This window comes from Pristiophorus japonicus, chromosome 20, assembly GCF_044704955.1.
Source record: "Pristiophorus japonicus isolate sPriJap1 chromosome 20, sPriJap1.hap1, whole genome shotgun sequence".
Classification (NCBI taxonomy): domain Eukaryota; kingdom Metazoa; phylum Chordata; class Chondrichthyes; family Pristiophoridae; genus Pristiophorus; species Pristiophorus japonicus.
The window spans coordinates 61,127,327-61,142,946 of record NC_091996.1 but is presented as its reverse complement, the minus strand read 5'-3'; the positions used below and the strand labels follow the sequence as shown (position 1 = coordinate 61,142,946).

The following is a 15,620-nucleotide window of genomic DNA, read 5'->3' as shown; positions in this document are numbered from 1 at the left end:
TGGTTCCCCCGCGCGCGCCCAATCGCCGCCCCGCTTGCTGCCGCGGCCCCGCCCGCTGGCCTATCACAGGGGCGCCTGGCCGCGCAGCACAACAAGTGGCTGTGTTGGGTCAGAGGGAGGCGGAGCGGGGCTCCGGGGCAGGCCCAGGCTGAGGGAGAGAGAGAGCGTGATCGAGCGGGGATCGCCCAGCGGCCATGGACACTGGGCCGCCAGATCCAGAGACAATGATCGACCCAGGTACCGAATCGCGGCCGGTTCATTCTAAACTGGGGGCCGCAGCCCGTTAACGGTGCTCCCGGGTATGAACTCCCCACTCCCCGAGTAACGGTGCTCCCCGGTATGAACTCCCCACTCCCCGAGTAACGGTGCTCCCCGGTATGAACTCCCCACTCCCCTAGTAACGGTGCTCCCGGGTATGAACTCCCCACTCCCCGAGTAACGGTGCTCCCGGGTATGAACTCCCCACTCCCCGAGTAACGGTGCTCCCCGGTATGAACTCCCCACTCCCCTAGTAACGGTGCTCCCGGGTATGCACTCCCCTCGGTACCGGTGCGCTGCGGGTACAGACTGCCCCCGGGTATGCACTCCCCTCGGTACCGGTGTGCCCGGGTACAGACTCCCCCCGGTACCGGTGCGCTGCGGGTACAGACTCCCTCACCAGTAATGGTACACCTGGAGATAAAGTGGGCGTTGCAGTTGTGTATGGATGCATTTAGATAAAAATGCCCCGTTATTGGCATCCAAGCAAGCAGCTGCAGACAGGTACACGTTGCAACCTCTTGTTAGTTAATTTCAGTGACTGGTGCCCCCCCCCCTTTTAAAGGGGCACAACCAATAAAAGTGTAACAAAAACGTAAACTTGACAAATCAAAATAAAATTCTATTTGGGGGGGGGTGATGAAGCACTCCAGACCCTCCGGTGTCACTGGTTGCGGAAGGCCTCAGGTGGGCACCACGTGCTCCATCTTCCAGGTACACCCGGGGGCAAACATGGCTGCAGAAAAGAGACAGGCTGTCGGATGGAATGACCCACTTGCTGCCTGGACCTGTTATTGGCCACCTTGGTCAGGCCCAGGAGCTGTCCTATGAGGATGTCCTCTGACTTTACACAATGTAAGAGCCCCTGAATGTGGGAGGCAGATTAACATTCTGATCAGTAGCATACAACTACTGTCATATAACAGCTAAGTTTAGCATAGAGAATGAACACAAAGCATATCCTGACCTCCACCAGATTTATTCACATTTCTGCCTGTACACTTATACAGGATGGTAGCCTTGCAAGAGCTTCATTGATTGGCTGTTCTGAGATATGCCTCAGCATATACGCTGATAAGGTTGTCGGTCCCTTTTGTGGGTGTGGTTGAATTCAAAGTGCACAGCCTCAGGCTCTGTTTGAGCTTTTTTCTGAGCACAACTCCACTCAACAGTTCAGGTATGTTGGGAAACTAATTTTCAATTATTTTTATAAAGCCAAGAATTTGAGAGCTGGTTAGGGATGTAGTCATTGTGTTGCTTTTGTGGCTGTCCTGTCTTGCGGTGGTTTTACTGAACAGTATCTGCAGCTTTGAGAACAGTTTTCAGCCTCAAGTATTCAGTATTGTGAATAGGGTTTCAATTGAACATATTGGCCTGAAATTTGAGGTCAGCGGCAAAGCAAAGGCCTTTGCCACTGGGGCCGAAGAAAGCTGCCACAGAGATCTTGCAATCTCGTTGGCGAGAAGTTTGCCGTTTTCGACACCCAAGTGATTTGAGTGAAGTGTAGTGGGGAATCCCTAGTGCGATCTGTTGCGATGTCAAAAAGCTATCTAAGCAGCCAGTGACATTGTAGAATTCTCATTGACAGGGAAGCAGGACATGAGAAGCTGCTTTTACCCGGACTTCTTAAATGTTACAGAGAGCAAAGTAACGATTGGGGCTCTTGCATGGGGATACAGTAGCATCTGCAATATCATGAACAAACTTTTTTAAAAAGATGTTTTTAAAAGTTTCTTAACAATTGCAATTTTTATCATCATGGAGAAATTTGACACTCCATAAAATTAAAATTAGTTTTTCAGGGCCATACTGTTTGAGCAGTAAATAAGCTGTTAAAACCCAAGTTAAACCTAATCCAACAAGGCCTAACATTTAATGGGGTATTTAACAGCGATATTACTCTGGAAAAGCTTAAGTTTTTGTCAGTTTTGCTGATACTGATTACTGGCAATGAGGGGGGAGGGGGCGGGGGGTGACGTCAACTTCAGGATTTATGCATTAGGCTGCGTCTGAAGTAGCGGCCAGTTTCAAAAGGGGTAATAATGGCAAATGCTGTTAGTTTGTTATTACACGCACTGCAAATTCCAGCCCAATGGGTCTGAAATTCTGTTCTTATCTCATCATAGCCTGGAATGGCTTCCCTTCTCAGTGCACATCGTTACCTCCAGGGTCTCCCAAGTATCTATCCTTGGCCCCCTCCTATTTCTCATCGACATGCTGCCCCTCGGTGACACCATCCGAAAACACAGCATCAGTTTCCACACATATACTGACAATGGCCAGCGCTACCTCAACTACCACCTCTCTCGACCCCTCCACAGTCTCTAAATTGTCAGACTGCTTGTCTGACATCCAGTTCTGGATGAGCAGACATTTTGGTACGATCGAAGCCATTGTTTTCAGTTCCCGCCACAAACTTCGTTTCCTAGCCAGTGACTCCATCCCTCTCTCTGTCTATCATCTGTCTGAGGCTGTGAACCACACTGTTCGCAACCTTGACCCTGAAATGAGCTTCTGACTTCATATCTGCGGCATAACCTCCATAACATCCCCCATCTCCGCCCTTGCCTCAGCTCATCCACTGCTGAAGCCCTCAACCATTTCTTCGTTACCTCGAGGCTTGACTATTCCAATGCACTCCTGGCTGACCTCCCACATTCTACCCTACGTAAACTAGAGGTGATCCAAAACTCGGCTGCCTGTGTCCTAACTCGCGCCATGTTCCGCTCACCCATCACCCCTGTGTTTGCTGACCTACGTTGGTTCCCGGTTAAGCAATGCCGCGATTTCAAAATTCTCATCCTTGTTTTCAAATCTCTTTATGGCCTTGTCCGTCCCTATCTCTGTAATCTCCTGCAGTGCCCGCCCCCCCCCCCCCCCTGGATATATCTGTGCTCCTCTAATTCTGCCCCCTTGAGCATCCATGATTATAATCGCTCAACCATTGATGGCTGTGCCTTCTGTTGCCTAGGTTCTAAGCTCTGGAATTCACTGCCTAAACCTCTCCGCCTCTCTTTCTTCCTTTTTAAGATGCTCCTTAAAACCTACCTCTTTGACCAAGCTTTTGGCCATCTACCGTAATTTTTCCTTGTGTGGCTTGGTGTCAAAATATTTGTCCTGTAACACACCTGTGAAATCTCTTGGGACATTTTATGGTGATCTATCACGATCCACAAACTTATGTCAACGTGCCATATTCTTTCTGCACCGTTACCGACTCGCCTTCCTGCAGCACATCCTCGAATTCTCTACACTTCAAACAGCTTCTGGGTCTCCCTTGCCTGCTTTGGACAGCGGTTCGTCGATGCTCTGAGCCGCCCCCATCCTGTTCGTGTCGGCTTTGTCCTTCCATGGAACCTCTGACTTTGACCCTGGTCTCCCTACTGTTGTATCCCATTAACTGCTACATTTAAACAGACCCATGTAACCTGAGCTTTTCCCATATCCATTTGATTGCGCACATTGGCTGCCGCTCCCAACCTGAGCCGTTTTCCACTTTTCCCCTCTTTCATATTCTGCTTATTCCTCCCTGACAAATCTCTCCTGTTGTCATGCTTCCTTTCATCACTCCTCTCTCAGATACGCTGCTCTCCCAAATCCCTTCCCTGATCCTTCATTACTTTTTGACCTTCCTACGCACTTGCCACTGTCCCAGGCTTGACTCCCTCCTGGATAAGCCGACAGCTTCCCTCTGTGCTTCCCTTGGCATCCTATGTTGGCCCAATCATAAGAACATAAGAAATAGGAACTGGAGTAGGCCACACGGCCCCTTGAGCCTGCTCCGCCATTCAATAAGATCATGGCTGATCTGATCATGGACTCAGCTCCACTTCCCCGCCTGCTCCCCATAACCCATTATCCCCTTATCGTTTAAGAAACTGTCTATTTCTGTCTTAAATTTATTCAATGTCCCAGCTCCACAGCTCTCTGAGACAGCGAATTCCACAGATTTACAACCCTCTGAGGGAAGAAATTTCTCCTCATCTCTGTTTTAAATGGGCGGCCCCTTATTCTAAGATCATGACCTCTAGTTCTAGTCTTCCCCCATCAGTGGAAACGTCCTCTCTGCATCCACCTTGTCAAGCCTCCTCATAATCTTATACGTTTCGATAAGATCACCTCTCATTCTTCTGAATTCCAATGAGTAGAGGCCCAACCTACTCAACCTTTCCTCATAAGTCAATCCCCTCATCACTGGAATCAACCTAGTGAACCTTCTCTGAACTGCCTCCAAAGCAAGTATATCCTTTCGTAAATATGGAAACCGAAACTGCACACAGTGGCCTCACTAATACCTTGTATAGCTGTAGCAAGACTTTCCCTGCTTTTATACTCCATCCCCTTTGCAATAAAGGCCAAGATACCATTGACCTTCCTGATCACTTGCTGTCCCTGCATATTATCCTTTTGTGTTTCATGCACAAGTACCCCCAGGTCCCGCTGTACTGTGGCACTTTGCAATCTTTTTCCTTTAAATAATAACTTGCTCTTTGTTTTTTTTCTGCCAAAGTGCATGACCTCACACTTTCCAACGTTATACTCCATCTGCCAAATTTTTGCCCACTCACTTAGCCTGTCTTTGTCCTTTTGCAGATTTTTTGTGTCCTCCTCACAAATTGCTTTTCCTCCCATCTTTGTATCATCCACAAACTTGGCTACGTTACACTCAGTCCCTTCTTCCAAATTGTTAATGTAGATTGTAAATAGTTGGGGTCCCAGCACTGATCCCAGTGGCACCCTACTAGTTACTGATTGCCAACCAGAGAATGAGCCATTTATCCTGACTCTCTGTTCTCTATTAGTTAGCCAATCCTCTATCCATGCTAATATATTACCCCCAACCCTGTGAACCTTTATCTTGTGCAGTAACCTTTTATGTGACACCTTGTCAAATGACTACTGGAAGTCCAAATCCACCACATCCACTGGTTCCCCTTTATCCACCCTGTTTGTTACATCCTCAAAGAATTACAACAAATTTGTCAAACATGACTTCCCCTTCATAAATTCATGTTGATTCTGCCTGACTGAATTTTGCTTTTTCAAATGTCCTGTTACTGATTCTTTAATAATGGACTCCAACATTTTCCCAACCACAGATGTTAGATTAACTGATCTATAGTTTCCTACTTTTTGTCTGCCTCCTTTTTTAATTAGGGATGTTACATTTGCAGTTTTCCAATCTGCTGGGACCTCCCCAGAATCCAGGGAATTTTGGTAAATTACAACCAAAGCATCCACAATCCCTGCCGCTCCTTCTCTTAAATCCCTAGGATGCAAGCCATCAGGTCCAGGAGATTTATCTGCCTTTAGTCCCATTATCTTACTGAGTACCACCTCCCTAGTGATTGTGATTGTGTTAAGTCGCCCCCCCCCCCCCCCCATAGCCTCTTGACTATCCACTGTTGGAATATTGTTAGTGACTGATACAAAATATTTGTTCAGAGTTTCTGGCGTCTCCATGTCCCCCATTACTAATTCCCCGGTCTCGTCCTCTAAGGGATCAACATTTACTTTAGCCACTATTTTCCTTTTTATATACCTATAGAAACTCTTGCTATCAGTTTTTATATTTTGTGCTAGTTTACTTTCATAGTCTATCTTCCCTTTCTTAATCATTTTTTTTAGTTATTCTTTGCTGGCTTTTAAAAGCTTCCTAATCTTCTGTCCTCCCACTAGTTTTGGCCACTTTGTATGCCCTTGTTTTTAATTAGATACCGTCCTTTATTTCTTTAGTTAGCCACGGATGGCTATCTTTTCTCTTACACCCTTTCCTCCTCACTGGAATATATTTTTCTTGAGAGTTGTGAAATATCTCCTTAAATGTACACCACTGTTCATCAACCGTCCTACACTTTAATCTATTTTCCCAGTCCACTTTAGCCAACTCTGCCCTCATACCTTCATAGTCTCCTTTGTTTAAGCTTAGTACGCTGGTTAGAGATCGAACTTTCTCACCCTCCCATCTGAATTTGAAATTCAATCATGCTTTGATCACTCATTCCGAGGGGATCCTTTACTAGGAGATTGTTTATTAATCCTGTCTCATTACACAGCACCCGATCTAAGATAGTCTGCCCCCTGGTTGGTTCCGTTACATACTGCTCAAGGAACCCGTCCCTTATGCACTCTATGAACTCCTCCTCAAGGCTACCCTGACCAATTTGATTTGTCCAATCAATCGAGGTACTTGTCGCTGCATCCTTGCGTGCTGCAACCCCAACTGTCCCATCCTACTCTCTTACCGACCTTCCCACCCAGCGCGCTCACTGGAATCCAATCTGCCAATCTCCTCCCATCCAACTCGCCCCCAGCCCCCCCACAAGCGCTGACCCGGTGGACGCAGGCAGTATGACAGCCATCATTAACCGTCTCCGCATCTCCCTCCAGAATATCCGTTTGCTTGCGAACAAGGCCTTTGCCATCCATGAGCTCATCATGGATGATTGCATCAACATCATGGTCCTGACGGAAACTTGGCTAAGAGGCGATGACACCTTACCCTTAATTGAAGCCTCCTCGCCTGGCTATACCTTCCACCACTTGCCCCACCCAGACCGCCATGGTAGCGGTGTGGCTCTCCTCAGCAAATCTCACCTTGGTCTGTCCCGCTACTCTTCTGTCACTTTCTCCTCCTTTGAACATCTTGCCTTATTCCACCCCTCTCACCTCTCATTTAAAATTCTCGTTCTCTACACCCCACCCAAGTACTATAAAAATGTTATTACTGCTATTTCTTCACTACTTTCTTCCCTCTGCCTCTGCACTGAACGACTTCTCATCTTCGGTGATTTCAACCTCCATCTCAATTCATCATGCGCTCTGCTCTGAGTTCACTAGCCTCCTATCCTCACTTAATCTCTTCTTCCGTGTAAACTCCCCAACTTGCCATCTCTTGTGGCCTCGCTACTCCCACCGTGTCAATTGCTGATGAGGCCATTTCTGACCTCTTCCTCGTATCGCTCTCCACCCACATCCCCCTTCCAACCCCACCTCGCCCCTGGAAAAAATTCTCCCCCAATTCTCTTACAACTGCACTTATGAACTCCCAACTGTCCAGCCTTTAGCTCTCCATTCACCATACATTTCTGCAGCTACTGATCTGCTCAATCACACCCTCACCACCACCTTTGATGCTCTAGTCCCTTTTAAAACAATTACTCTCTTTCGCCCTGGCCATTCCCCCTGTTACAGCCCTGATCTTCGCTCCCTTAAGTCCAAGGGACGCAGACTTGAACAGATATGGCGGACAACTGGTTTAGTCATTCAACGCCACATAAAGTATTATTGGGTCCTGCTCTCGTCTGCAAAAATTGTTCACTATTCCAGAATAATTCTGGAATGTAAAGATAAACCCCGGCTTCTATTCTCCACTGCTTACCATTTTTTTAAACCCCTCTCCGCAGTCTCCACTGTAACCTCCGACAATAGTGCGAGGAGCTCATGGACTTCTTTGTCCCTAAGATTGAGACCATCCATTCGGCCGCCTTTGCCTCTTCCCTTCCTTCCTCTAGCCCACCGGGCCAAACTTCCTCGAAGGATCCCCCCTGCCCTAGACCTCACATCTTTCTCCAGTTTCTCTCCGATCTCCCCTCGTGACCTTTCCGAGCTCATCCTGTCCTTGATCCTATTCCGACCAAACTGCTGAACACCCACTTTCTTTTCTGGCTCCTATGTTAGTTTACATTGTTAACGGTTCTCTCTCCTCAGGTACTGTCCCCCCCTCTTGCTCAAATCTGCCATCATCACTCCTCTCAAAAAAAAAAATAACTCTCCATCCTTGCAAACTACCGTCCCATCTCCAACCTCCCTTTCCTCTCAAGTCCTTGAACGTGTTGTAGCCTCCCAAATCCGTGCCCATCTTTCCCACAATTCTATGTTTGAATCCCCCCAATTCGGTTTCCATGCCTGCCACAGTACCGAAATGGCTCTCATCGAAGTCACAAATGATATCCTTTGTGACAGTGACAAAGGAAAATTATCCCTCCTCGTCCTTTTTGCGTTGTCTGCAGCCTTTGACATGGTTGAGAACTCAATCCTCCTCCAACGCCTCTCCACCGTCGTACAGCTGGGTGGGACTGCACTCGTCTGGTTCCATTCTTATCTATCTAATCGTAGCCAGAGAGTCACCTGCAACGGCTTCTTATCCCCCAAGGATCTATCCTTGGCCCCCTCCTATTTGTCAGCTACATGTTGCCCCTTGGCGACATCATCTGAAAACACGGCGGCAGTTTCCAGATATACGCTGATGACACCCAGCTCTACCTCACCACCACGTCTCTCGACCCCTCCACGGTCTCTAAATTGTCAGACTGCTTGTCCGACATCCAGTTCTTGAGGAGCAGAAAATTGACTCTTCCAGCACACACCTGGCTGGTCTCCCACATTGTACCCTATGTAAACTATAGGTGATCCAAAACTCGGCTGCCCGTGTCCTAACCGGCACCAAGTCCTGCTCGCCCATCGCCCCTGTGCTCGCTGACCGACATTGGCTCCTGGTTCAGCAACACCTCGATTTCAAAATTCTCATCCTTGTTTTCATATCTCTCCATGGCCTTGTCTCTCCCTATCTCTGTAATCTACCCCCAGCCCCACAACCCCCTGCGATATCTACGCTGCTCCAATTCTGCCCTCTTGAGCATCCCTGATAATAATTGCTCCACCATTGGTGGCTGTGCCCTCTGTTGCCGAGGTCCTAAGCTCTGGATTTCCCACCCTAAATCTCTCCCTCTCTCTTCCTTTAAGACGCTCTTTAAAACCTACCTCTTTGACCAAGCTTTTGGTCATCTGCCCTAATGTGTCCTTGTGTGGCTCGGTGTCAAAATGTTTGTCTTATATGGGACGTTTCACTACGTTAAAGGTGCTATATAAATACCAGTTGTTGTTGTATTACTGCAGTGCAGAAATTCCAGGAAATTATGCTGGCCATAATCTGTTGGGACTTTGCTCTGCTCCACAGAGACCCTCCCTGAAAAGGTTGAAGGAGTAAATATCACAGTTCCGCCGCCATTAACATATAAGGCGAGCTGGAGTTTGTGATGGAGGCAGTGTGATCGCCACAGCCAGTCAGAGCATTGCAGAAGGGCACTGGAGGGCTCGGCAGGTTGTTTAACATCTTACTGACTTATTCTCGGAACTTTGCCGAAATCTTAAAACTCAGTTAAATAATAAAGTTAGTGTTTTGGACAGGCAAGCGTGCTCTGGTTTTCTCCCGACTGATGTTATTATCTGTGTATTGATGATTCATTGAGCTTATGCGATCAGCGTGGGTTGCAGCCGGCGATTGAATGTGGCGAGGGATCGCACGCAGTTCGTGAGGCAGCCCTCCTTTTCTTTATACCGTGGTTTCAGTACAAACTCATCAGTCCAACTAATCCCGACCTGGACACTGTCCCCACACACTGCGACCCATCCCCGCGCTATTGCTCCGCAGCCTGTTCTCTGTCCAACCACCTGCTGTGCTGCCCTGTATCGGGCCCGAATACCAGCGGTGTGGCAGACTTTGGCCACCATGTGCCCTTTGTGGCACATTCTAATTACTTTTCCAGCAAATTGGCCAGACTGTTGCCACTCGAAAGCACAACATGCATGTGAAATTTTCCTGCTGTGCCCACTTGAACTGTGAAAATGCCAGGCCAGTGTACTTGTTGATTTTGTGATTCCAAACTTGTGTCTGGAGAATGCATTTTAAGCAGTGTAATACTCGGGTGCATTATTCATGGTTACAGGCCTGTCACTCGTGTTGGGAGCAATGTATGTATGGATCTGTATTGGTATAACTGTTAAAATGGTGTTGGTTTACATACAATTCTTTCTGTACCACATTGGAACCACTGAATAAGCCTAGTAATACTGTTATTGGTGCACTGCTTTATATACAAAATAAAGACATATAGCGCCTTTCATGACCACCAGACGTCTCAAAGCACTTTACAGCCAATTAAGTACTTTTGGAGTGTAGTCACTCTTGTAATGTGGGAAATGTGGCAGCCAACTTGCGCACAGCAAGCTCCCACAGACAGCAATGTGATAATGACCAGATAAGCTGTTTTTGTTATGTTGATTGAGGGATAACTATTGGCCAGGACAGCAGGGATAACGCTCCTGCTCCTCTTCGAAATAGTGCCAAGGGATCTTTTATGCCCACCTGAGAAGGCAGACAGGGGGGCCTCGGTTTAACGTCTCATACGAAAGACAGTGCAGCACTCCCTCAGCACTGCACTGGAGTGTCAGCCTAGATTTATGTGCTCAAGTTCCTGGAGTGGGACTTGAACCCACAACCTCTGACTCAGGCGAGTGTGTTGCCCACTGAGCCACAGCTGACACATACAGTATGGTGATCGTTAGGGGCATGGTGTAAGGATGTTCTCCCAGTGATTCTGCTTTTGTGTTTCTTTGTACAGAAAGCTGCTGATTGTAATGCTGTCTCTGTTTTCCTCCCTTACTGGCCCAGCTCTGACCACACATTCCCAGGGGAACCGAGTTCCTTACTCTTCAGCCATCAATGCCATTGTTAGTTGACTGTCTAGTTTGTGTGGAGCTGCCCAGCCTCCACTGGGAGCAGACATGAGATTAAGAACTCTTCAGAGTGGGAAATCTGCAGCCTTCTGTGTAGCTGCATATTGTGTGATGTTTTATTTATTGCGAGGTCTGGTTCCTCCCAGTGTTAGTTGCCCTCGTGCTTTACTCAAGTGGCCTTAATTCATGTTTGGGCCTCGATGGTGAGTGTTGGCTGAGCATTCACCTACACCTGATCCTATCCTCGCTTCTGGTGCGGATTGCTGGGTAGTATTCAAGACTGGCAACGTTGGCCCTCCCCAAACCAAGGGATACTGAGGCTGCTTGCAAAGCCCCAGTGATAACGGCTCACTGCACAGACCTTGGCTTGTATGTGGTCTATATCTCTCAACTACTCGCTAGGTAAATCAGCTGAGACATTGGGCAAAGGCCTTTGGTGGTGATTCATCACCTCAAATTGATCCCAGTACCAGTACATCAAAGTGCCCAGCTCAACATGGATATCAAGTTTGGTCGGATAAAATCTGTAGTTGGGCTGCTGAGTGTTTTTAGTTCAAGTCAGTGTACTTTGAAAGTTTTACAAACCACTGCGCTTTGCCAAAATCCTTGTCAGAATGCTGTTCCTTGACTCTGCAAGCTGACATCAAGAATGAGCTGCTTCTGGAATAATTGCCTTTTCCACCATTTTGATCCTCTCACCTGCCTGATCTGCGAGAATGCACCTGCTTTGATAGCACAGCCAAGATCTGGGGCTCGGTGAGTAATGAGAATAATTGCTCTTCATGCCAGTACCTATATTCTGAATAACTGGTCGGGTCCTGGTACACCATATATAAAGTCTTCCCTCCTCCTGCTGTTTCTCTGCATGACTAATGTTCTTTAAAAGTCTCAAAGTTACAGTACAAATGATAGTTTAAACACGCAAATGCCATTTCAAGAGTGAGCTGTGTAAACATTCCTGTTGTCTGTAAGCAGAGCGAGGTTAACCTGTTGCTGTGCATAGATGAAGCAGATTCTGAAGACTGATGCTGAATATGAATGGATTGTTCCACAGGATAGGAATTTCACCAAGTGTGGAACTAATTTTGAAGGCACGACATTAAAGTGATAGTGTTTGTTAATTGTAATCTCCCCTTGTTATGGCCTTTTTAAAGTGTTGCTGTCAACCGTGGCTCAGTTGGTAGCACACTCGCCTCGGAGTCATAAGTTTACGGGTTCAAGTCCCACTTCAGAAACTTGAGCACATAATGCATGCTGACACTCCATTGCAATACTGAAGGAGTGCTGCCCTGTCAGAGGTGCCATCTTTTGGATGAGACCTTAAACTGATGTTAAACTGCTCTCTCGGGTAGATCTAAAAGATCACATGGCACTATTTCGAAGAAGAGCAGGTGAGTTCTCCTTGGTGTCCTGCCCAACATTTATCCCTCAACCAACATCACGAAAACAGATTATCTGGTCATTATCTCAGTGCTGTTTGGTGATGGTAGTGGGGTTTGCTGGTAACATTTAACATGCCCCACCCCCCCTCCCCCCTTTCCATCTTATGTGGCTGGACGAGCTAACCTTTGCAGCATGGTGTTTCCAATCTTATCCAATGCTTGCTGCTAATATTGGAGCACTTTTCTAACCATTGCTTAGAAAACGATGAGCAAACTAAATGGTGGGTGGGCGGGCGAGTATGTGCGGGGTGGTGAAGGGGAGGGGGAGCAGAATACTGTTAATACTGTTGTAAATGATGTGTTTTGTTTTTAAACTGAGATGCTGCTTGGAGCTCCCCTGGGACTATGGAATCACTTGCTGTGGGACATTACTGCTCTGATTGCTGTGTGTTGCTGCACGTTGTACAAATAGAAGGCCTTTTGTAATTGTGAGAGAAATAACTTATTGAGCGGCCTCCAGTATCTTGCAACACATGTTGCTGACAGCTGTGTTGTCTAATTCTGTACAGACTCGCGGTTACATACACTCTTAGTCAAGAGCTGAGAGATAATTGTTGTATAAACTCTGTAGATAATCAGAAGTTCATGATAGGTTTTTAAGTTTCTAGAATGCAGAAGTTCTAATCATTTGAAGATTTAAAAAAATATTAAAGCAATTGGCATCTTTCGGAAGTAAAATGTTACAGAAAAGTCTCTCCTTGATTGCACTTAAGGTAGGGAAGTAATAAACTAGAATGGAACTGCTGTTGGACTATTGCCGTCCTGCCTAATCACGTGCTCAAGGAGATCTGAGCTGCAGTGACCCCCTTTAACTTCAGGGCAGGCTGGAAGATAATTGGGGTTGCATGTTTCTCATGGGCTACACAGATTTTGTAATATCTGAAAGATCCCGTGAACTCCACATCCACACCCTCCTGCATAAGAACATAACATAAGAACATAAGAAATAGGAGCAAGAGTAGACCATTTGGCCCCTCGAGCCTGCTCCGCCATTCAATACGATCATGGCTGATCTGATCCTGGCCTCCACTTCCCTGCCCCACTCCCCACTCCCCATAACTCTTGACTCCCCTACCGTTCAAAAATCTGTCTATCTCCACCTTAAGTACATTCAATGACCCAGCCTCCACAGCTCTCTGGGGCAGGGAATTCCAAAGATTCATGACCCTCAGAAGAAATTCCTCATCTCCGTTTAATGGACAACCCCTTATTCTGAAACTATGCCTCCTAGTTCTAGATTCCCCCACAAGGGGAAACATCCTCCCTGCATCTACCCTGTCAAACCCCCTCAGAATCTTATACTTTTCAATAAGATCACCTCTCATTCTTCTAAACTCCAACCTGCTCAACCTTTCTTCATAAGATAACCACTTCATCTCTGGAATCAAGCTAGTGAACCTTCTCTGAACTGCCTCCAATGCAACTATATCCCTCCTTTTAAATAATGAGACCAAAACTGTATGCAGTACTCCAGGTGTGGTTTCACCAACGCCCTGCACAGTTGTAGCAAGACTTCCCTACTTTTATACTCCATCCCCCTTGCAATAAAGACCAACATTCCATTAGCCTTCCTAATTACTTGCTGTACCTGCATGCTAACTTTTTGTGTTTCATGTACAAGTACCCCCAGATCCCTCTGTACCGCAGCATTTTGTAGTCTCTTTCCATTTAAATAATAATTTGCTTTTTTATTCTTCCTACCAAAGTGGATAACCTCACATTTTCTCACATTGTACTCCATCTGCCAAATTTTTGCCCATTCAATTAACCTATCTATATCCCTTTGCAGATTCTGTGTCCTCTTCGCAACTTGCTTTCCCACCTATCTTTGTATCACCAGCAAATTTGGCTACATTACACTTGGTCCCTTCATCCAAGTCATTGGTCATTGATATAGATTGTAAATAGTTGAGGTCCAGCACTGATCGCTGTGGCACCCTACTAGTTCCAGTTTGCCAACCATTTATCCCGACTGTCTGTTTTCTGTTAGTTAGCCAATCCTCTATCCATGCTAATATATTACCCTCAACCCCGTGAGCTCTTGTCTTGTGCAGTAACCTTTTATATGGCACCTTAATGAATGCCTTCTGGAAATCCAAATACACGACATCTACTAGTTCCCCTTTATCCACCCTGTTCATTACATCCTCAAAGAACTCTGGTAAATTTGTCAAACGTGATTTCCCTTTCACAAAACCATGCTGACTCTGATTGTGTTATGATTTTTTTAAATGTCCTGCTACTATTTCCTTCATAATGGACTCCAGCATTTTCCCAATGATAGATGTTAGGCTAACTGGTCTATAGTTTCCTGCTTTCTGTGTGTCTCCTTTCTTGAATAGGGGCATTACATTTGCGGTTTTCCAATCCGCTGGGACCTCTCCAGAATCCAGGGAAATTTGATAGATTACAACCAATGCATCCACTATCTCAGTAGCCACTTTTAAGACCCTAGGATGCAGGCCATCAGGTCCAGAGGACTTGTCCACCGTTAGTCCTATTAGTTTGCCTAGTATGTTTTCTCGAGTGACAGTGATTGTTTTAAGTTTCTCCCTCCCTATATCCCAATGATTATCTATTATTATTGGGATGCTTTTAGTGTCTTCTGCCATGAAGACCGTCACAAAATATTTGTTCAAAGTTTCTGCCATTTCTCTGTTTCTCATTATTAATTCCCCAGTCTCATCCTCTAAGGAGCAACATTTACTCTAACTACTCTTCCTTTTTATATACCTGTAGAAGCTCTTACTGTCTGTTTTTATATTTCTTGCTAGTTTACTCTCATAATCTATCTTCTCTCTATTATGTTTTAGTTGTCCTTTGCTGGCTTCTAAAAATTTCCCAATCCTTTGGCCTACCGCTAATCTTCGCAACATTGTATGCCTTTGTTTTCAATTTGATACCATCCATAACTTCCTGAGTTAGCCACGGATGGTTCATCCTTCTTGGTCTTTCTTTCTCACTGGAATATATCTTTGCTTAGAGTTATGAAATATCTTCTTAAAAGTTTGCCTCGTCTTACCCTTTAATTTATTTTCACAGTCCACTTTAGTCAACTCTGTCATCATACCTTTTGTAATTGCCTTTATTTAAGTTCAGGGCACGAATTTGAGACTCAAGTTTCTCACCCTCAAACTGAATTTGAAATTCTAACATGCTATGATCACTCTTCCCTAGATGATCCTTTACTATGAGATTATTAATTAATCCTATTTCATTACACATTACCAGATCCTAAATAGCCTGCTCCCTGGTTGGGTTCCACAACGTATTGTTCTAAGAAACCATCCCGAATACACTCTATGAACTCGTCCTCAAGGCTACCTTTGCCAATTTAATTTGTCCAATCTATGTGAAGATTAAAATCGCCCATGATTATTGCAGTACCTTTCTTACAAGCCT

General features: G+C 46.0%; 1 protein-coding gene across 5 annotated transcripts in view; it reads left to right on the top strand.

Annotated features, from left to right (window-relative positions):
• Window positions 1-89: 89 nt before the first annotated feature.
• Window positions 90-15,620, top strand: part of pnpla7b (patatin-like phospholipase domain containing 7b) — a 354,575-nt gene continuing 339,044 nt past the window's right edge. For all 5 annotated transcript variants that reach the window (XM_070862864.1, XM_070862865.1, XM_070862863.1 and 2 more), the window contains exon 1: window positions 90-237. In XM_070862864.1, coding sequence (XP_070718965.1) covers window positions 195-237 — 43 coding nt within the window. In that variant the 5' untranslated portion in view covers window positions 90-194. The remainder of the gene's footprint in view (window positions 238-15,620) is intronic.